Source organism: Brassica oleracea, chromosome C2 (genome assembly GCF_000695525.1).
Source record: "Brassica oleracea var. oleracea cultivar TO1000 chromosome C2, BOL, whole genome shotgun sequence".
NCBI lineage: Eukaryota > Viridiplantae > Streptophyta > Magnoliopsida > Brassicales > Brassicaceae > Brassica > Brassica oleracea.
In genome coordinates, this window is record NC_027749.1 from 1,021,331 (window position 1) to 1,043,158 (window position 21,828).

A 21,828-nucleotide genomic window follows, 5' to 3' on the forward strand; every position below is an offset into this window, starting at 1 on the left:
ACCGAAAAAGCTCATTAGCAAGGTTTCAAAATAAGCACATCACTTTCTTTCTCTCCTCAAAGTATTAAAAACAATGAGCGACATCTATGTTACCGCTTTATGGGACTTTGAAAACTCACTGATACTATATAACAAGCTTCCTAATCTTTTTGCCAATATCCAAAAATCTCTTCAACAGTCCAACAAACACTATATTCTACTCCAAGTAATTGTGTTTGGTCCGATGTCAAAAAAGCCTGGAAATTTGCCGGATGATATAACATACAAGGAGCTACCAGCTCGCACCATACCGTGCGAAGCCTATCCACAAGGGCCAGATTGTCTCCAGTACGTTATCGAACAGAGCAGCAGTGGTAATTTTTTTACTCCCTACCAACACAAAACCTTTATATCTCTTTAGTTTTTCATGATCTGATTTTATAATTTTATAGTATGTAATAGTTACAGATACATGATATATGTGTGTATGTACAATTTATACATCTTTATTGATGGAGACTATAACCACTCAAATCAAACCATTTTTCTTGAGATATTTTTTCTTCTTTTTCTTATTTCCGCTCTCTCTCTGTTTCGTCAATTCACCATTTCAAAGCTTCAAGCTTTTCGGTTAACTCTTGATTTTAAGAGAAAAATAAGTCATTGAATTAATAGATTCTTAGTTGTATAGTATTTATAATTTAAATGTGAAGTTGTACTATTCTTTTTGTTCTTCATGAAGTTGATGCTTTTCCTTTTCCCCTCATAGATTTTTCTAACAGATGAATTTGGATTTAGGAAAACATATATGTACAACTTTTGCGAATTTTATCCAAAAGGAAAAGCATCAACTTCATGAAGAACAAAAAGATAGTGCTGATCTTATGATTATCATGAGAAACACCGATAGTGCTGTTGTATAGTATTTATAATCTAAATTTGATGATAATCCGCGCGCATGCGCGGAGTGAGTTCTTATAATAATGTTTGTTTATGAAATGATTTTAACATTTTGCAACACTACAATCTTTAGCGATTATAAAATGATGAATACAAATGTTGGTCTCTTAAATATATCATCGTTGTTGAAGAGTTAACGTATTACATCTCATTTAAATTATTTTTAAAACTTCATATGCACAAAAAGAAATTAAGTTTTACGGCTGACACAAATCACCAAAACCAAATAGGCAACATCGATTGTATAATGACGAAAGGGGATTAGGTTTTCCCTTTCGATTTTTTTTACTATTGACTCTCTATAAGTGATTTCATTTTCTACCTCTATAGAATTGTGTTTTCGTTCTCGTCTTTGTTTTATTGATATGAGTTAGGTTTCTTTTTTTAACTTCTTTTTTGAATTCAGTGAATTACATAAGTGTCAATTAAAAAAATGGACATCTGTAAAAATTAGTTTCACTCCATATACATATCTAAGAATCAAAATTTTGAAAAAAAATCACCGGCAAATTATATTAACAGGTTAGTGTTCAAATCTAATATTCAAGCTGTTATAGAATATAAGTGCAGACTCGAAATATAAATGTTTGTTTAGTATATATTCACCAGCTCAATCTAAAAATCATCTAATTAGAACAACAAAACAAATTACTTATTTCACCAGTTCGGGTAATATATGATTCCGAACGGGTAGTATCCAAGCCCGAATGGATATCCGAAGATAACCAAACATAAGTATACTTAACTCTATATTTCTAGTTTATTTCTCTCATTTTATTCAAAATATTTATGTTAATGATTCTTATTTCTCAAAAGCTTTTGCGAATTTTATCCAACATAGGGTAAAGAACGTCATGATAATCGCCGGAGACGGAGATTTTGGTAATCTTTTGAGTACATCTATGAAAAAGAAGAATGTAAACCTCATGTTAGCGTACCCAGAAAAAGGGAGTGCGCTTCTCAAAGATGAGGCACACACAACTTTCAAATGGACTGTTGAAAGATCTTTTGATGCTCCTGAGCTGATGATAAATGGAGGATGTGGGTAATAATGTGGGTTGGTAGAGTTTCTTTGTGTGTTTTTTAAGAGTGTTTCTTTGTGTGTGTGATCTGTATTTTATTTAAGAGTGTTTATTTTGTGCTTTCTCAATGTTATTGTTTGTGGCAATGTTATTGAAAAAAATGTTTAAGACCTTATGACCATGAACCATCTCGACTTGGTAAACCTTTTTTTAGCCACACATTTTGGTCAGTTTTGTTAGAATAGATCCCTGTTATAGTTAGCACATTCACTCCAAGTGATATCCTATTTGATTAAATATTAAAAACTATACACCACCAACAAGCTTTTTTTAACCTTGTAACTTTCTTGAACTATCGCATAAAACGTAAACTGTAACATCTTCTAAAAAAATGCGTTACATGAACAAACTATCGAAAAAGTTTCAAAATAAGCATTATTGATTTTAGACGCAAGCCTAATAAAAACTGGGCCTCATGCTCGAGCCCGTATCTAGGGAGAAAAAGAATTAAACCCTAACGAGAACCTATCTATATTTATAACAAAACGCAAATCCTCTCCTCAGTCTTTGCTTCTTCATCATTTTTGCCGCCGCCTCCTTCATCTTCACTCGCAGGTACGCATCTCTTCAAGGAACACATAGGAAGCTACTAGAGAATCATGTGCTCTAATTAGTAGATCTTTATTCATTCCTCCTTGCGTTTTCTTAGCTTAGTTGATGTTGTCAATGGCTTAGATTTTGATGATAAGTTATTGCTCTTATCAGGTATAAGTCAAAACAGAGTTTAAAACATAAAACTGAAAGATGGGGCGTGTCCGAACCAAGACCGTGAAGAAATCATCACGTCAAGTGATCGAGAAGTACTACTCTCGCATGACGCTCGACTTCCACACCAACAAGAAGATCCTCGAGGAAGTCGCCATCATCCCTTCGAAGCGTCTCCGCAACAAGATTGCTGGATTCTCCACCCATTTGATGAAGAGGATCCAGAAGGGACCGGTCCGTGGTATCTCGCTCAAGCTTCAGGAGGAAGAGCGTGAGCGCCGCATGGACTTTGTCCCCGATGAGTCTGCTATCAAGACCGATGAGATTAAGGTTGATAAAGAGACTCTTGAGATGCTTGCTTCCCTTGGGATGTCTGACGTTCCCGGCGTCTCTGTGGTTGAGCCTCAGGCTGTGGCTCCTGCTTTTGGCAGGCCACCGAGAAGGTACTGAGGAGTTCAATCAAGAGAAGAGAAGAACCTTGCTGTATTGTTTCTTTTGTTTGGATATTTATGTCTGAAACTGAAAGTAAAGACTCTTTTTCTATTACATGAGTTTTGAGTTTTTGATGATCATTAAGATTTGAATTAAAAGTTGCAACTATTGTAAGTTCATGCGTTCTTAGTTCTAAAAATTTCACAACTTGAGATGAGCACATTGATAATTGATCGTATAAATTTATTTAACGGTTTAATAACAGAACATTGTCGTATGACTTCGGTGGGGTTAAAACCAGATTAAGCCTAGCTAGTAATGTTAATCTGCAAGGAAATGGTGGAAGCAGCCTTAATTGTTGACAGTGTCTGTGTAAGATGGAAGGATCTGGTGGTGAGCATAATGAAAAGACGTTGCAGAAGACGTTCGCACCTGATTGGAGCTCACATAATCATCACCGTAGCTACGTGGATCAGGTTTTTGATGTGGATCCCGAGGAGGATGTTGATGAATGATGATATATGCTGATAATGTTAACTCTGTTTCTGGTTTCTTATCTTACAAGTAATGAATAATAGTCATATAAGTTGTAACAATTTTAGTCTTTAGTATAGAGCAATATCGCATTTCTTGCCAATAAAAAAATTCTGAACTAAGATATCATTCTGATCTAATATATCGATCATGTGCAGATCCAAAAACTAACTGAAAAATGTATCCGTAAATTCATATATATAATATAGTCCTTTAAATATTAAGAAAATGTAATTTATATTCATATACAAAACTGTATATCTCACTGAGTCTTAACACCTAACTGAACAAACTGCATTCTCTTAGCAATACATGTTTTGACAGTTGTTTGCGTCTACTATAATGTATAGTTTGTTTTATATACATATTTAAATGTAAAACTTGTAACGGAAAATGTTCTATAAGTTTGTTTTATATACTTACTATAGTTTTAAAGATATGCAAAACTGACAATGAAAAAAGCAAAATAATTAAGTGTGGATTCTTAATAAAACAGCAGTTAGAACTCTCAAAACTCATGCATGCCTTAAAACATATTTAATTTTCTAAATACTGAATATAATTAATATTTGGCCAATACGTTGCATGATACGTTAAATCAAATACTAATAAAACATGCGGTTCGTAAACGTACGTTTCACAAGTCACATGTAAAAATAAGTAATATGTATAGCAAATAAACATTCATGCACCAAATAAATCATATTGTCGGAAGACGTATAATTGTCATCCATCATTGTTAAGGTTAGGATAAGAACAAAATAAAAAATGCATTAATGATTAACCAATTATGTCATTTATATTATCTTAAATATGTTTATGAGTAGGAAGGCGTAGACAGAAGGAACAAAGAAACGATGGATCTTCCCACTTTCGTACCTTCTTCTCTTCTTCAACTTTGCACTCATGCATTTAACTTGTGGAATGAGTATGAGTGCATAACTTTTTTTATTTGAGTATGAGTGTATAACTAACATTGTATTTATTATATATATATATATATATATATATATATAATATTTAATAAATATAGGACCAAACAAACCAATGAGGTATTAGTTATGTGACATTATAATTGTATATTAGTTCTAAGTAGTTTAGAAACACATATAGTAGGGTGGTATTATGGTAGAACTAGCTGCTAATGTCTACACAATTAAATAAATAACCATGAGGGTCAATGGGGTACATTTTGTTTCATGCATTGCTGGCTTTGCCTGTTGCTCGATAATGCTCTTTTCATGCAATCTTTATAATCATATTTTAAGTCAAGTCGCACTTAATTGTACTTTCTCTTATTCGTTTTTAAGTAATCCCATATTTTTAAATTCTAAGCTAGATGAATTATTCACCAAAACGTTAGTTTTTAATTAGTGAATCTCGTAGAAACATATGAGTTGTTAATAAAAGAAAGCAAGAAGTCTCTAGTTCGACTTTAGTATATGAATGGTAAGATACAAATTCTTAACAACATTTAACCAACCAAACTGGTCAAAATCTGGTATGTACCACAAACAACACCTAATGATTATTAACTGGTTTAGTTCAGTATCCTTCCTCTGTGCCGATGAACTAATAGGTTACTTGAGCTATACAAAGTAAAACCAATTTTCATAATAACATAATTATTAATCGTTTGTTTGTTGTTTAGTATCCACCTCTTTGTAACTTTTATCAGTCTCTGTAATCTTGAAACAACCACTATATATTTTTCATAAAGTATTGTTAGTATAATTATTTCGACTGTGGTTGTACTACAACAAAGAATTTATCAATTTATATGCGCCTTAGACCTAAAGATGATGATGTGGGTTAATAATGATTTTTAAAAAAATGTTATAAAAGACTTAAGAAAAATATTGACATTTATCAAATTAACCTACCTATATGTAATAATTAGTGAATAGTCAATGTTAACACCAACAATATTGAAGGTAAACTTCTTAAAATACTTTATGGTGTTGGATGAAAAAGAAAAAAGTACATATAGTCTCAATCACCGTTGTAGTTGTTGAGAAGTTACTACAACTAAGATTTCTTACAACTGCCATAGCATTTATTATTACTTTTACACTGTTTAAGAAATCTCGAGAATAACTATACATAAAAATATCGAAAATGTAAATTTGTATACTCAAATGTATTTGAAGTAAGTGGGAGAAAATATTTTGTAAAATGTATACCCATTAATATTTGCGTGATTCAACGGTACTCTCTTCAACGCCTCACATGAGTTTTGCACCCTCTCTTTCTAACACACATTTTGTTTTCTTCTATTTTCCTATATCTATCCCAAAAATTATCCAACGTATCACGCAAATTAAGGAAAACAGAAAATAAAATTTCCAAAAGACAAAATGATGAAGGTGTTGGTAAATAAAGTTAAAATGCACGTAAAAGAAATGATGTCTTTATTTCACAACAATGGGTTGAACATCAGATTTGGCTATCTTCTAATCTTTCTACTTTCAGTTTACATCTCTGGAACTCTAGAATATTGAACCTTCAAGGATACTTCCAGAAACACGCTCTTACATTCTTCTATACTATTGATCGACCATATATTTTCTAGTAACAGTGAAATTATGCCTAGGAATTCCTTGAAAAGTCATTGTATATTAACATAACTATTTATGCGAAATGAGTTTAAGAGTGATCATGTGCTGAGACTATATATTTATTTGATTCAGTCGACATAGACAGCATTTTCTTAAAATTTATTGTTTGTTGCTAGATACACATGAACTGATGCTCCTCTAGTATATATAGTTGTGCAAGTTGTTATTAATAAGAAGTTAAACATCTAGTATTATTTTTATTTTATTTTTGAAAAAACATCGTCATCTTCTATTTTACGCACACAGATAGATTGATTATCGTAATTTACAAATAACATGTTGACCGACAGAATATTACTAGAACAATTATAGTCTGTCAATATAGCCTCATAGAAAAGTAAAAACTGACTGCAATTTTTTTTACAAAATGTCGGACGAATTGGTTTTATAAACGTGAAATATTTAAATTTGCATACATGCTATAATTTTATGTATAAAATGATTGAAATTAGTTGTTAAATAAAAAATCTAACTGGAACACAATTAAAGGATCAAAGATATCGTAAAATTTAATTCAGATTGAATTAAGTCACATATTTAATTTTCATAAACTAGTAACTCGTTTTGTATAAATGTCTTTAGTTATTTCATTTTACGTATCGAGAAAATGATGTATATGTTTTGATAAATTATTTGGACTAAAGAAGTAAACATACTTTTAGCTGTTGCAAATGTAAAAATTAACTATTTTTCTTTTTTAAAATAACAACGAAAAGGAAAATAAATAAAAATACACACATGACCTGACCCACCAACCAGCCCCTATATATAAATTCCCTCCAACTCTTCGCCCTTTCCATTAATAGCTAACTCAAAAAAAGCTTAACAAAAAAAAAAAAAAAAAAAGAGCTCAATGGGGAAGACGAAGCTCTCATCTCTGTTCAGAGTCGGAGCGGGAAGATTACTAACCGCTCCTCTCTGCTCCAATGCCAAAACACTCTCGTTCCGAGTCGAAAACGACATGATCAAGACCGTTAACTCGGTCTTCTTCGATGATATATTAGAGGCCGCAACGCCCGAGTCATGGTTCACGAACTCGTCCGACACGGCGAGTCACTCCACCGAGTCGGACCAAGACCTCGACGCCGAATCGCTTGAGACGGTCGTTAGAGGAGTCGTTAGATCGGAGCGGCTGTTCTTCGATCCCGGAGCCACTAGCTCGATCGTGGAAGAGACCGACGAGAAATCGAAGGCGGCGCCGATCGAGGAGATCAGCGTCTCGGTGGCGATGGAGTCGGAGGATCCGTACGGTGATTTCCGGCGATCGATGGAGGAGATGGTGAGGAGCCACGGCGAGCTGGCTAAGGACTGGCGGAGCTTGGAGGAGATGCTGGAGTGGTACTTGAGGGTGAACGAGAGGAGGAGCCGCGACGTGATCATCAGCGCTTTCGTTGATCTCGTCTCCGGACTCTCTGATTCGGTATCGGACTCGGCTCGTTACTCAACCGCCGTATCGTCTTTGCCGTCGTCGCCGTTGTGTTCGTTATCGTCTAAAGGTGAGACGGAAACTGAAGAAGAAGAGAGACGGAGCCGTTAACTTTTTTTTGTTTGTTTGTGATTTTAATATCCTTTTTATCGGATTGACTTTTTTGGATTTATGTAAAAAGTAATTTTAGTGGTTAGTGGAAAATCATATAATTATTCGTAGCAAAATGTGGAGATATTAGAAATAAATAATATTTTCTTTAAGATTTTAGTATATATGAAACAAAACGATTTTTTTTTACTGAATAAACACTGTGAAATTAGATGAGTATTAAGAAAATTTGGCACACATCAAATGTTTTATTTATTCTAATTGCCATTTTGACAGTTTGTGAGTTTTGTGTTAGAAAAAGTGTACCTTATATAAAAACATTTAATTATCAAATTTGACGTGTTAACAACATTTGGTTTGACACTTAAAGGTACCATCACTTATATATCTAACTAATAAAGCTGTTTACTTAGTATTAATCACGTGCAAGTCAATATCTTGAAAGTAAGTGGCTCTTGATCTAGTAAAAAAACAGTGAGAATATGCATGTTCTCTTGTGCTCAAATAGACGTAAGTAATAAAACTGACTATTCAAAATTTATGTATAAATATGAATTATCCGGCAAGATGTTTCTTTCAGTAAAAAAAACATGCTTCTTAGTTCTTAGTTTCTTACCAAAGAATTCATATTTATGATAATTTGAATTCTATTAAATACAGAAGGATACTGTATTTTTGAGGATGCATTAAAAGAGAATGTTGGTCTATAGTGAGCTTGAAATGAAACAAAGGGGAGTTGTGATTTTGTATTGTGAAATGAAGGAAGAGTAGCATGAGATGAGCAATGGTGGTGTGGGCACACCTTGTGAATCCCAAATATCATAGACCTACTTTTCTCTTATTATCTCTTTCCATTTATTGCTCTACGTTTAATTCTAGGACCAACCTAGACGACGACGTAACGTTCCTCCATTTTTCTGCTATTATTCAAATCTTCACAGGTTTCAAGATTCTCCTGCCTGACCTATCGTGTAAATACCATTGAGAGTTGATAAATCTCCACAGCTGATAAAACCGACCTGTTTGGGGGAACACAAGGCATTAAACTTGTGCATGAAGCAACTCTTTATTCTTTCTTTGTAAGAGAAGAAACATATGATGACCTGACACCGAAGAAGAGATTTTGCATGAACAGAAGAAGACATAGCCGCAAAACTAAGTATATCCATTGCATAACACAAGAGAAAATGGCTAAGCGTTGAAGAAACTCAAATCGTATTTATATGCAGACCAATAAACCCTAATGGATATTATTCAACCAATTCAGAAAAAGATACATCAGAGAGAAAAGAAATTCAATTGATGGCACCAAGTGGGGAAGCCCAAATAAATTTTGTCCCCAAATCTGAATGGAAAGATCAACCTGACGCCACTATTCTCACTATTGATCTTCCAGGTTTTTCCTTAACTTTTTTTCATTTACTACTTTTGCGTTTCTTTTAATTGACATAAGACCTAAGTCGTCTAGTAAAATGAGAATGATACTTCAGCACCTTGCCTAAAGGTATACAAAATGAATGATAGTTCCAGATCCTAACTAGACTAGCACTTGGCCGGGGGATTGGGGTACAAAATGAATATATTAGTTTGAGTCCTTGTGGTGGTTCTAGTTCTGATGTGAATTGTTTTTTTTAACAGGTTTTACAAGGGAGCAAGTAAAAGTAACCTTTGTGCATGCCTCAAAGATGTTAAGAGTCACCGGAGAACGTCCCTTAGGTTATCGGAAATGGAGCTGTTTCAACGAAATGTTCACTGTTCCACGGAATTGTCTAGTGGATAAAATCCATGGGAGCTTCAGCTTCAACACCCTAACAATCACCATGCCGAAGGAGACAATTACAAAGATGCCTAACCTTGCAGAAACTCCTAAAACTGTGGCTGAGAGGGTGGAGAAGCTAGAGGAGAAGAGACTGTTGGAAGTAGCTAGAAGGAAGGAAGAGGAGGCTGAGAAGATCAAGAAGCTTTTGGAAGAGAAAGAGGGGATAATTAAGAAGCTTCAAGAAGAAGCTAAAGCAAAAGAGATGGCTGAGGCGAAGAGGCTGCAAGAAGAGGCTAAAGCAAAAGAGATGGCTGGGGCAAAGAAACTTGAAGAAGAAGCTAAAGCAAAAGGGAAGCTTGTGGAAGAAGCTACACCAGAGAAGAGCACCCAGGAGAAGAAGCCTCTGGACTCTACCAAATCCGTGTCTGAAAGAGTAAGCAAGGTTGTGAAATCAGCAGAAGAGAAACTAGGTTATTTGGGAGAGAAGGAAAAGAAAATAAGGAAAGGGATAATGGAGAAAGTAAAGGGAAAAGATTTAACAAGCGAAGAGAAGAAGTCAATGGTGAATGTAGGAGTGGCTACCTTGGTTCTGTTTGCTCTTGGAGCTTACGTTTCCTACACCATTTGCTCATCTTCCTCCTCTTCCTCTTCTACATCTTCATCTTCTTCGTCTCCTTCATCTTCTTCGTCTCCTTCTAACAAACCAGAATGATATGTTCTAAAGAAGTTGTGAGAAGGAGAACATTTATACTTTGTAAATGTGGTATATTCTGAAATATAATAAAAGTTCTATTGAGTGTGAGAGTTTGCTTTTTTATTTTGGTATTGTTCAACAAACATACAATTGTTACGGTTTAATTTAACTATATACTTTAACACTCCACAGAGATATATTGTTCTTTTGTATGTTTTATTACAAATACCATAGGTTCATGTTTCTACGAGGTGGTTTGTGTTACCTTTGGTTTCAGCAGTTAGTAGATGTTCCTTGGCCAAGGCTGGAGCGATTTTCAGTGTCAAAGCTGCATCACTAGCAGTGATGCCTGTTCTTAGAGTTTCGGTTTTAGTCACAAGCATTCTGATTCTACTCATAACCTATATGGCCACGAAAGGATCTCATCAGGTGAATGAGAATAGGATCCAACGCAGTATACAATACGATAAGTACCTCCTCGTCACTATGGGACTTGTTTTGGATGACCATCGCACCGCTATCAAACTTCCGTAGCATTACTGGACTACCCCAATCATAACACATGAGCCAGAGTCAATATTTCTACATGTTAATTGGTCAAATGTAAGCATTAGAATATTCAAAAAAAAAATACATACACATCAAATTTCTGCGAGAGGGTGCAAGCTTGCCACAAATCATCTGGAGACAAATTACTATTTCACCTCAAACTTTTCAGTTTTAGATTTTAGTCCCATTCTTTTCACACTTCAGTGCCTAATAAAGTTGATTTTAGCAAAAATATTACTGCAAGAAAATAAGAACCGACTTGTAGCTTTCATGACCTTTTAGATAATCTTACATCAAAGATGCAAGTTTCCAGAGGTTTATACTAAAAACGATCTGACACTTGCTAATTATAAGATTACATATCCAATAGGAGAAAAAACATGAGAACACATCTTCCACATTCCGAGAAATAGCCAAAGGTTTTGTTGGAGAAGCAGAAAAAAAATCCTTCACAGCTTCCATCCTATGCTGTTGCCGAGTTATATCACATAAGAGACTAACACTTTAGTTCCTACCAAAAGCAGTCATTCAAAAGATTCCTGCCAGATAAACAAGTCCATAGGTTCCACCTTCTAATCATATTCACATATCTATATAGATTCAGTAGATAAATAACACTAACCATTTATCAACCAAATGAACCACGGCAATACTCTGATCCACAAAAGCACTTCTTCATGCCATGCAAAGTATTGTCATTGTGAGCTTCGCTTGGTCGAGTAACTCCATAGTCATAAGTCAACTCAGTCATGGGAGGAATATGAGAAACAGCAAAGAAGGCAACATGCAAGAAGAGCTGACCATTATCTTCATAACTAACCGGTTGCCAGAACACATTGGGTGAGCAACTATGGTTCATAAACCTTGCAACGTTCCCAACATCCTTACCACTGATTACAAGAGCCAACGGCAATTCAGGTTCTTCACACACCTCTTCAGAATCAACCTCATCCGCTAACCCACGCTCATAGTTCCATTTAAAAGCGGTATACACACGAGTTGTATCAAAAGCATAATCATCATTCTCCATACTTTGCTCCTTCTCTTTGGCCTCGCCTGCGTATATACATATAAACGAACCAGCACGGATAGGATCCCACGACCTCAACCCCCATCCTCTGTCCACCGTCTTGAAAACTTCAAGTTTCACTTTGACTCCCATCTGAGTCACCTTGAGTTTGCAAACCAAGCACGGACAAGACGGGCTGCATTCATACACCATACCCTTGCGGCTAACCAAAACTCCATTACCACAGTAAGGATAATCACCTCCGTTTCTCCTCACGCAGCGACAGTTCAAGCTCCCCGGCTTGCACGAGCTGATACAATCACATCCAATAGAAGGCTGCGTCAGCTTAAAAGACTCCGAGTAAGTCACCTTTGTGGAGTAAGTGAAATAACCAGGACCGTTCTCGTCATCAACCTCATTCACAAGCGACACACCAATGCTTTCAACTCCCGAAGAGAGATCAGCGAGTATAAGCCCTTCCCTCGAAGTCAAACCACCTTTCCACTTTTGTATCCCTATCCACGTGGCGAAAGCGGGAGGCTGACCAGGAGCTCTCGCTAGCTTATACTTAAACGTGTTATGTCCAAACTTCCCTTTCTCAGCCCACGACTCTTTCACCTCGTAGAGACCATCGTAAAGATAGATTTTAACACTAGGAGACGCCTCTTTCAACCCTCTTATCACCCGAACCGGACTGTTCCTAACCAAGCTCTTCTCCAACGCTAAATTACCTCTCTCCAGCTTCTGATCAGAGGTTTGCTTCTCTTTATCAGCGTTACCACCGCCCTGACCGGTGTAAACCAACACATCCGGATCACCTTCTTCGTTATCGTAGTAACCAGACGAGACAATGCTAGTTGCGATAGTGATGCTCTCTTCTTGAGCTTCTCCCTTGAGGAGAAGATAGTCGATGCCAGCCATCGACGGAGAATGCAGCCCGACCAAACACATCTCGAACCTGAAGAAGAATATGTCACCGATCTCGACGCCGGGGACGATACCAAGTCGTTTCTTGGTGTTCGTGCGTACGCCACGGCTCATGCAAGTGGACCCCGCTTTTAGATCCGCGCGTTTGTTGATCCCGCTTACAGCTTCTCTCGCGTCCTCCAGCTGTGAGAACCTTCTTCTCAAGGCCTCGTAGCGCGTGAGAACACTCGTGACTAACTTCCTGTTCCCGTTCTCTCTTTCGGAGGTGGTGATATGGCTTTCGAAGTTTACATTATCAGGACGCTTTTTAGGGATCTTTCTCTTTGGAGTTGAACATTCGGGTGGTTCAGCGTCGGAGTTAGGAGACCTGAATGATCTCAGAGGAGTGACTGAGGAAGGGTTTGAGTTGTTATGAGTGTGTGGTTGAGAGGAGGTGAAGGGATGGAAAGGGGAGAAGCCAGGAGGGAAAGGACCGAAAGGAGGCGAGCAGACGAAAGGTGGTGGGGCTTGGTTCCCGCTGGGGAAGACAGGTTTAAGTGTGCGTAATGGTTTTATATCGTACACTCTCGTCTTATTAGTGTAGCTTCTGGAACTCTCTTCCATGGCTTTGAATCTAATGAACACAAGATCTGAGAAAAGGAAAGACTTTTATTAGGTTCTGGTATTGAAGATCAAAGATGAATTACATGCATGCACAGATTCAGAGATGTACAGTTACAACAAGTAAAGCTTATTAAGATTTTGAGAAGAGAAAACCTGGAGAGGAACGGCTTGGAGATCGCTTTGTGAGATTTGAGTTTCCGAAATGAGAGAGAGACAGAGGAAGAAGGAGAATGAGAGGGCAACAAATCGAGCTAAAGTTTCCAGCTTTGGTAGTATCTGTGAGACTGCGACTTTCACTGACACATGTAATAGTTGGAGGATATGGTAAAAATTTAGCCGTTGGATTATTAATCATTTGATCTTTGATCGTAGAAAGATCTAATGTTTCCAGCTTTGGTTGTCCGTTTCGTTTCAGTTTCGTCAGTGTACTTGCATTTATGGTGATGTAAGGCTATGATTATCCCTAAGAAACCGAATGAGTTTCTTAGTTTTTTAAAAAATAAAAAATAAAAAAAAATTAAAAAGCAAATCAATCGTGGTCCGTCACGTGTCAGTGGGGCCCGCGAACAGTGTAAGAAACTCACTAAGATCGGTTTTTAATTAGTAGTTTTTGTAACCGATCCTTAAGGATTTTGTGGGAGTCCACGCAATAAAAAATTCACTAAGAACCCCGGATAATCATGCTATAACAACTTTTTGGAACTTTTGTCAGTTCCCGGTTGCCGGTTGTCGCACGTGTGTAAGAGGTTGTCATTCCACTTAATTTTTTTTTGTCTTAACATAGATATTTTAATCAGTCCACAGACTACTAGTTATGAATTATGATCAGTTTTGGACAAATACTAATAAAACATTTGCCTTATATATATATAAAAGTGTATAATTATCAAATTGTAGAACATATTTTTTCTATTAAAATAACTTTAAAATGCTTATGCTCAAACATCCCTGAAACCAATCTAATGAACCTTATAATTGAAAAGCTTTGGCGTTACAAGATTCACATAAACAAGGTTATAGGTGGTGATATGTGATCTTCTTTATCTAAGATACACATTTTGCTAGTTGATTCATATGTCTGAGACAATTTTAGCCTATATATAACATATAACATCAGTTCAAAGACCGATCTTCAACCTGTTTTTGTAGACTTCTTAATCGACAAGACAAACCAACATTAGCTGGAATGACGTTTCTCACAACACATTGTAATACTCTACTCAACTCCAAAGGTTCGCTAGTCACAACATCATAATAACATTAAAACAGTGTGGCTTACATATATATCTACCAAGATGTCAACAGTTGATGTAAACTATTGTCTCCTAGCTCCAGTTCTACCCTCGCAAACCTCAACGTTGACGACAAACACGGAGCAGACCGGCCGGTGATCGGAGAATCGCGACTCGCCGCGGACGTACGAGAGCTGCCGAATTCCATCACCGTGCCAAAGAATCCTGTCGCACCTAAAGAAATATAGAAAACTCGGTTCAGCATTAACCGAACCAAAATAAAAATAGAATAAAGCCGGTTAAATATTATACCAGGCGGGAGTTCTTCTCTTGTTCTTCTTCTCTTTAGTAGCGTCTCCTGCGTAAGCATCTGAGTTATAAGAGTACTTATAAGTTGGTGCAAAGAAGATTTTGCCTTCGTGCCATCCTTTAAACACTCTTCCTGCGTCTCTTTCAATCTTGAGCTGTAATTTCATTTCAGAAAACCAATAATCCGGTTTAGGTTTAAGTAGTAATCACCCTAAAGTTTAGTTACTTGGGTGGAAAGGAAGCATTAGTGAAACCTGATCTTTGTTAAGAAGAGTGTCCCAAGCGTTTTTATCCAAGAGTGTCTTTGTTTCTGTGTAACTTAAAGCTATTCTGTAGTTCAAATCTCCAAGCCAGATGACCCGACTGCAAGTTAACACATTTATTGTCAATTGATTTTGAGTTGGAAGCAGATAAAACCTGATGAAAAGATCTAAAATCGTAAAACATACTCATGCTTAGTGATTCGATTGGGGACACGGGTGAAAGACGTTCTGCAGATTCTAGGGAAAGTTGTGTTCTTGAGAATCTCAATCACATCTGAGTTTCTACGGCGTTCATCTCCTTCTCTCTCACCGGAAGCTAGATGACTACAAATGAAGCAGAAGCTCGTCTTGTAGAGCTGCAAACTCACAGCTATGCATCCCTATGATGGTGAAAAAGAGAATATCAGAAACAGAGTTTTTTTATTTTGTTTAGGTGTTATGTGTGAGAGTTTATTGACATTGGTTAGAGATTAATAGTCTTATGGGCCATAATCTTTCATGAGTGTGTAAGAGTATAAGCTTCCACATCAGGAGTTTTGATGAGGCATAACTAATATATAAAAACTTGAGCCGATTCACTTATCATCAATTGATTTTAATTTGAAAGCCCGTGAAATTTAACAAAGTTGTTAAAGTACTGTACCTTGTTTCCTAAGCAACCCATGATTCCACGGGTGACACAAGAGATTCTGAGATGAGTAACATGTTGAATAAGCTCCTTTCTCATCCACACAGTGAGGAATATTCCCACCATTTGCTTTGATGCCACTAAACCATACTTCATCATCATCTGGTTGCTTACAAGAGAAGCAACCTTTCCTCCACCTTCCTCATCTTCATCATCATCATCATCATCATCCTCATCATCATCCTCATCATCTTCGTCATCATCACAAAGTAAATCAGTCTGGTTAACAAGAGATTCTGGACACCTGAAACAAGATTCTCTCCCGTACTTTTTCACAATCTCTTCAGAGAAGGAGCTGCAGTTACATATCTTCAGCTTCCTCCTGCAATCCGTTCTGAAACTCTCACTGATCTTCTTCAAAGAAGGTTTGGCAAAGAACATCGATCCAGCGCCAAAAGATGGGGTTTTAGGACCAAGTCTTCCACCAGAGGATGATGATGCTGCTGCTGATGATTTGTTCAAGGACTGGTTGATCATAGCTAACCATTTAGCAGCAGGCTCGTTGTCTCCAAGGACAAGAACATTTCCAGCATTCAATGGAACAATCTCCTGAAAACTATATAAAAAAAAGAAACAACTTAATACATAGACATAGATGATAGATCCATGCAATAGTAAGAGAAAACAAGTTACCCTAAAACGTATATATCAAACTCGCTGTGGACGTGAAGCAAATCATCAAGATCAAGACCAGAGTGTGGAGACTTCCCTCCCACGTTCCATGTTGCCACAAAGACTCTTCAAATGATCACAAAATATTTAGAAATGAAAACAGAACAGCTCTTGTTTCCAGAGATATGATAAAACATCAACACATACCTTAAGGACTGGAGTTGTTGAGTTGGCATTGAAGATCTGAGATTGCTTGAAGATAACAGAGATTCAACTACTATTTCGGATTGAGACTCTGCAAAAATTAAAACAAAGTCTAAAATTATTTTGAAGCTACACATAGACAAAGCAGAAACACACATATATATAGAGAGGATACATGGTGACATACTATTAAATATATAAAGTGGATCCGACATGTTTATTCTGAAAGGATTTAAAGCGTATTTTTCTTTGGAGCTTTCTTCTTCAGGTTTGGTCTTCGATCAAACACAAAAGAATTAAAAAGAAAATATAGCAGAAGAAGAGTTCAACTGTAAAGGAGGCTTTACTTATCATTATTTTAAATTTATTTTTCCTCATATTTTTTATTAAAGAATAAAAGAAGAGGTCTTTATCAGTTTAAGAAGCAAAGATAAGAAAGAATTTAAAAATAGTATTTGAAAGAATATGTTCTAAAAAGTCCGAAATCAAGAACATTGTTCCCTTTCTTTGATACTTATATGCCCCTCCCTGTTTCTTTGCCTTTTTCTTCTCTTGGATGGTGTATGGACTATGATTCTATATACGAATCCTTGTGATGCGTCCTTTGACCGAACTTTTTGTTTATAACCAAACCCTCTTTGACCGAACTTTGATTATTTCAATTCGAAAGTAAAGTTTTTAGTGCATGTATGAATGTATAAATTGTACATATCGAGAGCTTTGAGCTCTCCAATCAATTGGCTTCGTTTTTTTTATCGAGACAAGTAAATAAACTAGTTGGCAGATTAGATATGATTTAATTGGAGTAATGACGTTTAGGCATAGCTGTTTAGTTCTGCACGATCAACCTCAAGTTGGTGTGATATTCTTTGAAGATGACGTTAAATATCAAATCTATTATTTACACTATAAGACAGGTAAGATGCGTTTAATGGATTAAACAAAACCAATTGGATCTTTTAAATGATTTCATTGACATTCAATCAATGTTTTTAAAACCGGACCGACTCGATGGTTCGACAAGGTTCGACCGTGAACGGATCACCTAATCGGATTAGGTCTAATAGCTGATTCGACCATGAACCGGTCAATCAGTTGAATTGAATTTCAAAATTATTGAACTTTATAAAAACTATTAAAAATATATAAACTAACCATATGAATGAAAAAATAGTTTATATGTATAATATTTTCCATTTGACATCTATTTATATTATAATTATGTATCATATTTATTAACTTTACTTTTAAATTTTAATATTGTAAAAATATTAAACCAGATTATTAAACCAAGTTTGATCCCGTCGAACCATATTGAACCGTGATCCATAATTATCTAGTTCAGCTTTTCGGTTTTAAAGACATTGCATTCATTTTTTTGGTTGCAGAAATCACACTACACGGACCAAACCAAACCAAACCAAAAAAATTCAGACAAAACCAATCTTGAACTGGTACAGAATGTAGACGAGTGAACCAAAAAACTCTCCTATGTTAATGGATCATCAAAATCATCATTTTAAATGTCAAACCGGGATTAGCCGAATATCGGTCTTAACCAGAAGAATTCAAGGATGGGATGGGCTTAAAAGCCCAATAAAGAACTGAAACGGCCCAAAACACTCGTTGTCCACGTCTTGTGGATGGATCGATCTTCTTTGACACACTTAACCGTAATAACTCCATATACGTTTTAATCAGCGAGCGCCTGAAGAAGAAGTGTTGGATTCATCCCGTTTGATCGATCAGTCCCTGGTATCGTCTTCTTCTCTAGCTCTTCGCTTTCATCTCTGCTCATGTTATCTTCGGATCTACTCTGTACGAATGTTCTCCTCTAGCTGCATTTCTACGATAATTTCTTCTAGATTTCGCCCGGAAGCCTCTGCGATCTTTGCTTGTTTTGATTGTAATTCTACAGTTCTGTTTCTCGATTCTGTGGCTATGATGATGCATTTTGATCCGATCCGTTTGATCCACTGGATCTGCTTCGATTTCGCTACCAAATGCCAGATCTCTTCATTTTTGATTTATGAATCCGAGATGTCAAAGGTTAATCACTATTAGGATTTACTTAACCGTTTATTCTTTGTATTTCAGATTCACGTCGCCGTTCTTATAGCTGCTGAGTGTTGGAACCTGTTAAGCAAATAAAAATGGTATTGAATTTTATTAAATGATTGGTGAATATATTCAATTAGGTTGTTACGTTTAGTGTTCTATGAGTTATCTAACGATGTCACTTGGGGGTTTATACAGGTCGTGCTAGCTGCTTCCATTGTAGGCAAGTCTGGAAAAGGTGAACGCTTGTCATTTCATATAATATATTATTTATATGTGTGTGCTCTTTGATAATCAAATATCAAATTTCATTACTTATTTTCGTTTTCTTTTTTTTATAGTGCTTGTATCCAGACAATATGTGGATATGTCTCGAATCAGAATCGAAGGTCTCCTTGCAGCTTTCCCTAAGCTTGTTGGCATGGGGAAGCAGCACACCTATATCGAGACAGAGAATGTGCGATATGTATACCAACCTATTGAAGTTCTCTTCCTGCTTCTTGTTACTACTAAGCAGAGCAACATTCTAGAAGATCTCGACACCCTCAGGATGCTCTCCAAACTTGTATGCTTCTTTTTTTTTTTTATGTTTCCAAATGAGGAAAGGACGTTTGAATTTACAATTTGAGTGTTTTCTTTTCTAGGTGCCTGAGTATTCCATGTCTTTAGATGAAGAAGGGATCAACAGGGCTGCCTTCGAGCTGATATTTGCTTTTGATGAAGTCATATCCCTTGGGCACAAGGAGAGTGTGACGGTTGCACAGGTGAAGCAGTACTGTGAGATGGAAAGTCACGAGGAGAAGTTGCATAAGCTGGTGATGCAGAGCAAGATCAATGACACTAAAGACGTCATGAAGCGTAAGGCTAATGAGATTGACAAGAGCAAGGTAAAGTACATGACAAGGACCGCACTCCTGCTTCTTGTGTTATCTTTTGTAACTCCGTTTAATATTTCTTATGCAATTATCCAGATTGAAAAGACTAGAGGTGATAAGGGAGGATTATCGTCTATGAGTTCATTGAGTTCTGGATTCAATGACATGAGCATATCTCATGGTCGTGGCAGTAGTTTTGGAAGTGGTTCTATGCTTGGCATGATGTCAGATGTTGAACCTATCAGCACCAAAGCCAAAGGTTAGTGTGCTTTAGCTACTGCTTACAGTTGTCTCATTAATATTGAGTTAAATATAAAAATGCCTAGCTTCATCTGTGGTTTAGTCAACGCCTCTTTCCTGATAAACTTTAATTAAAAAGTCTCTCTGCTTTGTATTCATCTTTTCACCATGCTTAATCCCCACAGATCGATCAAGGTCTTCTGTTACTGCTCCTCCTAAGAGCTCTGGGATGAAACTTGGCAAGTCTGGAAAGAACCAGTTAATGGAGTCCCTTAAAGCCGAAGGCGAACACATCATTGAAGATGTCAAGCCCACTAGCCAGACCAGAGCAGCTGTCGCACCTCCAACTGATCCTTTCACGTTAACTGTGGAAGAGAAACTCAATGTGGCATTGAGACGAGATGGTGGAATCAGTAGCTTTGATATGCAGGGAACCCTGTCGCTTCAGATCCTTAACCAAGATGATGGGTTTGTCCAAGTTCAGGTACTCCGACTTTCTTATTTAACAATTTTATATATATTTGATGTTGATTTTTCTGTCTTTTACTTTCTCTTCAGATTGAAACCGGTGGAAACCCTGAGATTCTTTTCAAGACCCATCCCAACATCAACAGAGAACTCTTTAATAGCGAGAGCATTCTAGGTCTGAAGAGACCGGATCAGCCATTTCCCACTGGCCAAGGTGGAGATGGTGTTGGTCTTCTGAGGTGGAGAATGCAAAGAGCAGACGAGTCCATGGTGCCACTAACAAGTAAGGCTTTAAGGCTAAGCTTTGTCTGTATTTGATATGTTAAATGTTTCATGCAAAACGTGTGTTCTGGTGCAGTCAACTGCTGGCCTTCGGTCTCTGGAAACGAGACGTATGTCAGCATCGAGTATGAAGCCTCGTCCATGTTTGATCTAACTAATGTTATCATCTCCGTGCCTCTTCCTGCTCTGAGAGATGCGCCAATGGTTAAACAATGTGATGGGGACTGGAGGTTTGAGAATTATTTGACTTGAATACTTTTCTTCTCTCTGGTCATTCTTGTTTTGAGATGAAACTCATAATTGGTTTTGGATACTTTCAGGTACGACTCAAGGAGTTCTGTTCTGGAATGGTCAATACTTCTTATCGACAACTCGAACCGCAGGTATATAGATGATGACAACATCTGTTATGTTATTACAGCTTAAGAGTTTTATTTTGTCTGATACATGAAAGTCATGTGCAGTGGGTCAATGGAGTTTGTGGTGCCACCGGTTGATTCATCGGTGTTCTTCCCCATCTCTGTTCAGTTTGCAGCCACCAGTACATACAGTGGCTTAAAGGTATGATGAGAATCTTGTTAGTTCCTCTGTAAAAGAATCTAAATATTCCATCTGAGAATTAAGACATACAAATGAGAGGCGTGTTCGGTGGTGGTGCAGGTGACGGGAATGATTCCTCTGAGAGGCGGTGGTGGTGCGACTCCAAGGTTTGTGCAGAGGACGCAGCTGATTGCTCAGGATTACCAAGTCGTGTGAGAAAGTTCTTTCTGAATTGGAGCCTTTTGTCTTTTCTTTTTGTTTATTGCTTTCTATACTATTTTGTTTGGGCATTAAATCTTCATTTTCTGTGATTTTACTGAGTTTGTGGGATCGAGTTACTTCTAAAACACTATACATATTATTCTTATCATTGTTTCTTTCTCCACCTGCTTGCTTTGTTATATTATAAACCACTTTGAAATACTTGTCAAGTAAGCATAATAATTCAACACGATTTGCTGAAACCTAACTAACAAATAAGTTTCAAACTGAGGTTCAAAAAACCAAGTTTAGCTAACGATAATAATTCATCGCGATATGCTCAAGTCAAAGATAGTAATGCTGGAAATAACCAAGTTTCAAACATAGACATGGTCCAAGATCACGCCTTGTAAACAGGGTCCAAGAACGAACTCCAAAAAGTTATCCAACTCTCAGTATCAGTATACA

General features: G+C 36.8%; 6 protein-coding genes across 12 annotated transcripts; 4 read left to right on the forward strand and 2 right to left on the reverse strand.

Moving 5' to 3' along the window:
* The first annotated feature begins 2,474 nt into the window (after positions 1-2,474).
* LOC106324933 (40S ribosomal protein S17-4) lies at positions 2,475-3,335 on the forward strand. Its single transcript, XM_013762938.1, has 2 exons — positions 2,475-2,576; positions 2,727-3,335. Exon 2 carries the CDS (start codon positions 2,766-2,768, stop codon positions 3,174-3,176), a length of 411 nt encoding a protein of 136 aa, XP_013618392.1. The 5' UTR covers positions 2,475-2,576; positions 2,727-2,765; the 3' UTR covers positions 3,177-3,335.
* A 3,791-nt stretch (positions 3,336-7,126) lies between these two features.
* Positions 7,127-7,964, forward strand: LOC106325937 (transcription repressor OFP13-like). The gene has a single exon (XM_013763988.1). It carries the CDS (start codon positions 7,164-7,166, stop codon positions 7,845-7,847), a length of 684 nt encoding a protein of 227 aa, XP_013619442.1. The 5' UTR covers positions 7,127-7,163; the 3' UTR covers positions 7,848-7,964.
* A 1,116-nt stretch (positions 7,965-9,080) lies between these two features.
* Positions 9,081-10,402, forward strand: LOC106325034 (protein RESTRICTED TEV MOVEMENT 2-like). Its single transcript, XM_013763055.1, has 2 exons — positions 9,081-9,243; positions 9,486-10,402. The coding sequence occupies exons 1-2, from the start codon at positions 9,150-9,152 to the stop codon at positions 10,316-10,318; spliced, it is 927 nt and encodes a 308-aa protein (XP_013618509.1). The 5' UTR covers positions 9,081-9,149; the 3' UTR covers positions 10,319-10,402.
* A 372-nt stretch (positions 10,403-10,774) lies between these two features.
* LOC106322770 (type I inositol polyphosphate 5-phosphatase 10) lies at positions 10,775-17,231 on the reverse strand. Of its 5 annotated transcripts, none has more exons than XM_013760900.1 (8): positions 16,700-16,851; positions 16,514-16,618; positions 15,836-16,436; positions 15,379-15,572; positions 15,184-15,292; positions 14,933-15,084; positions 14,668-14,854; positions 10,775-10,882 (listed from the first exon to the last, which is right to left on the reverse strand). In XM_013760900.1, the coding sequence occupies exons 1-7, from the start codon at positions 16,831-16,833 to the stop codon at positions 14,704-14,706; spliced, it is 1,446 nt and encodes a 481-aa protein (XP_013616354.1). In that variant the 5' UTR covers positions 16,834-16,851; the 3' UTR covers positions 10,775-10,882; positions 14,668-14,703. The 5 variants fall into 5 exon arrangements, with proteins under 5 accessions (XP_013616354.1, XP_013616353.1, XP_013616355.1 ...); XM_013760899.1 differs by lacking the exon at positions 10,775-10,882 and adding an exon at positions 10,945-11,056; XM_013760901.1 differs by lacking the exon at positions 10,775-10,882 and adding an exon at positions 11,068-11,086.
* Positions 11,318-13,633, reverse strand: LOC106322769 (histone-lysine N-methyltransferase, H3 lysine-9 specific SUVH1-like). The gene is made up of 3 exons (XM_013760897.1): positions 13,542-13,633; positions 11,472-13,414; positions 11,318-11,388 (listed from the first exon to the last, which is right to left on the reverse strand). The coding sequence occupies exon 2, from the start codon at positions 13,386-13,388 to the stop codon at positions 11,478-11,480; it is 1,911 nt and encodes a 636-aa protein (XP_013616351.1). The 5' UTR covers positions 13,389-13,414; positions 13,542-13,633; the 3' UTR covers positions 11,318-11,388; positions 11,472-11,477.
* A 1,138-nt stretch (positions 17,232-18,369) lies between the features above and the next one.
* LOC106327887 (coatomer subunit delta-like) lies at positions 18,370-21,544 on the forward strand. 3 transcript variants are annotated; one of them, XM_013766189.1, is made up of 12 exons: positions 18,370-18,451; positions 18,794-18,852; positions 18,953-18,992; positions 19,096-19,319; positions 19,399-19,641; positions 19,726-19,888; positions 20,055-20,353; positions 20,428-20,620; positions 20,696-20,849; positions 20,940-21,002; positions 21,084-21,180; positions 21,280-21,544. In XM_013766189.1, exons 2-12 carry the CDS (start codon positions 18,850-18,852, stop codon positions 21,373-21,375), a joined length of 1,575 nt encoding a protein of 524 aa, XP_013621643.1. In that variant the 5' UTR covers positions 18,370-18,451; positions 18,794-18,849; the 3' UTR covers positions 21,376-21,544. The 3 variants fall into 3 exon arrangements, with proteins under 3 accessions (XP_013621643.1, XP_013621644.1, XP_013621645.1); XM_013766190.1 differs by having other exon boundaries at positions 18,412-18,514; XM_013766191.1 differs by lacking the exon at positions 18,370-18,451 and adding an exon at positions 18,494-18,602.
* The last annotated feature ends 284 nt before the right edge of the window (positions 21,545-21,828 follow it).

Excerpts from the sequence above, each read along its gene's own strand:
- LOC106324933 (XM_013762938.1), top strand. The coding sequence starts at position 2,766 with ATGGGGCGTGTCCGAACCAAGACCGTGAAGAAATCATCACGTCAAGTG.
- LOC106325937 (XM_013763988.1), top strand. The coding sequence starts at position 7,164 with ATGGGGAAGACGAAGCTCTCATCTCTGTTCAGAGTCGGAGCGGGAAGA.
- LOC106325034 (XM_013763055.1), top strand. The coding sequence starts at position 9,150 with ATGGCACCAAGTGGGGAAGCCCAAATAAATTTTGTCCCCAAATCTGAA. Across the intron at positions 9,244-9,485 it reads TCTCACTATTGATCTTCCAG|GTTTTACAAGGGAGCAAGTA; the intron begins GTTTTTCCTTAA and ends TTTTTTTAACAG.
- LOC106322769 (XM_013760897.1), bottom strand. The coding sequence starts at position 13,388 with ATGGAAGAGAGTTCCAGAAGCTACACTAATAAGACGAGAGTGTACGAT.
- LOC106322770 (XM_013760900.1), bottom strand. The coding sequence starts at position 16,833 with ATGTGTAGCTTCAAAATAATTTTAGACTTTGTTTTAATTTTTGCAGAG. Across the intron at positions 15,293-15,378 it reads AATCGAATCACTAAGCATGA|TCGGGTCATCTGGCTTGGAG; the intron begins GTATGTTTTACG and ends GTTAACTTGCAG. Across the intron at positions 15,085-15,183 it reads CTCTTCTTAACAAAGATCAG|CTCAAGATTGAAAGAGACGC; the intron begins GTTTCACTAATG and ends ATGAAATTACAG.
- LOC106327887 (XM_013766189.1), top strand. Across the intron at positions 18,993-19,095 it reads TGTAGGCAAGTCTGGAAAAG|TGCTTGTATCCAGACAATAT; the intron begins GTGAACGCTTGT and ends TTTTTTTTATAG. Across the intron at positions 19,889-20,054 it reads TATCAGCACCAAAGCCAAAG|ATCGATCAAGGTCTTCTGTT; the intron begins GTTAGTGTGCTT and ends TAATCCCCACAG.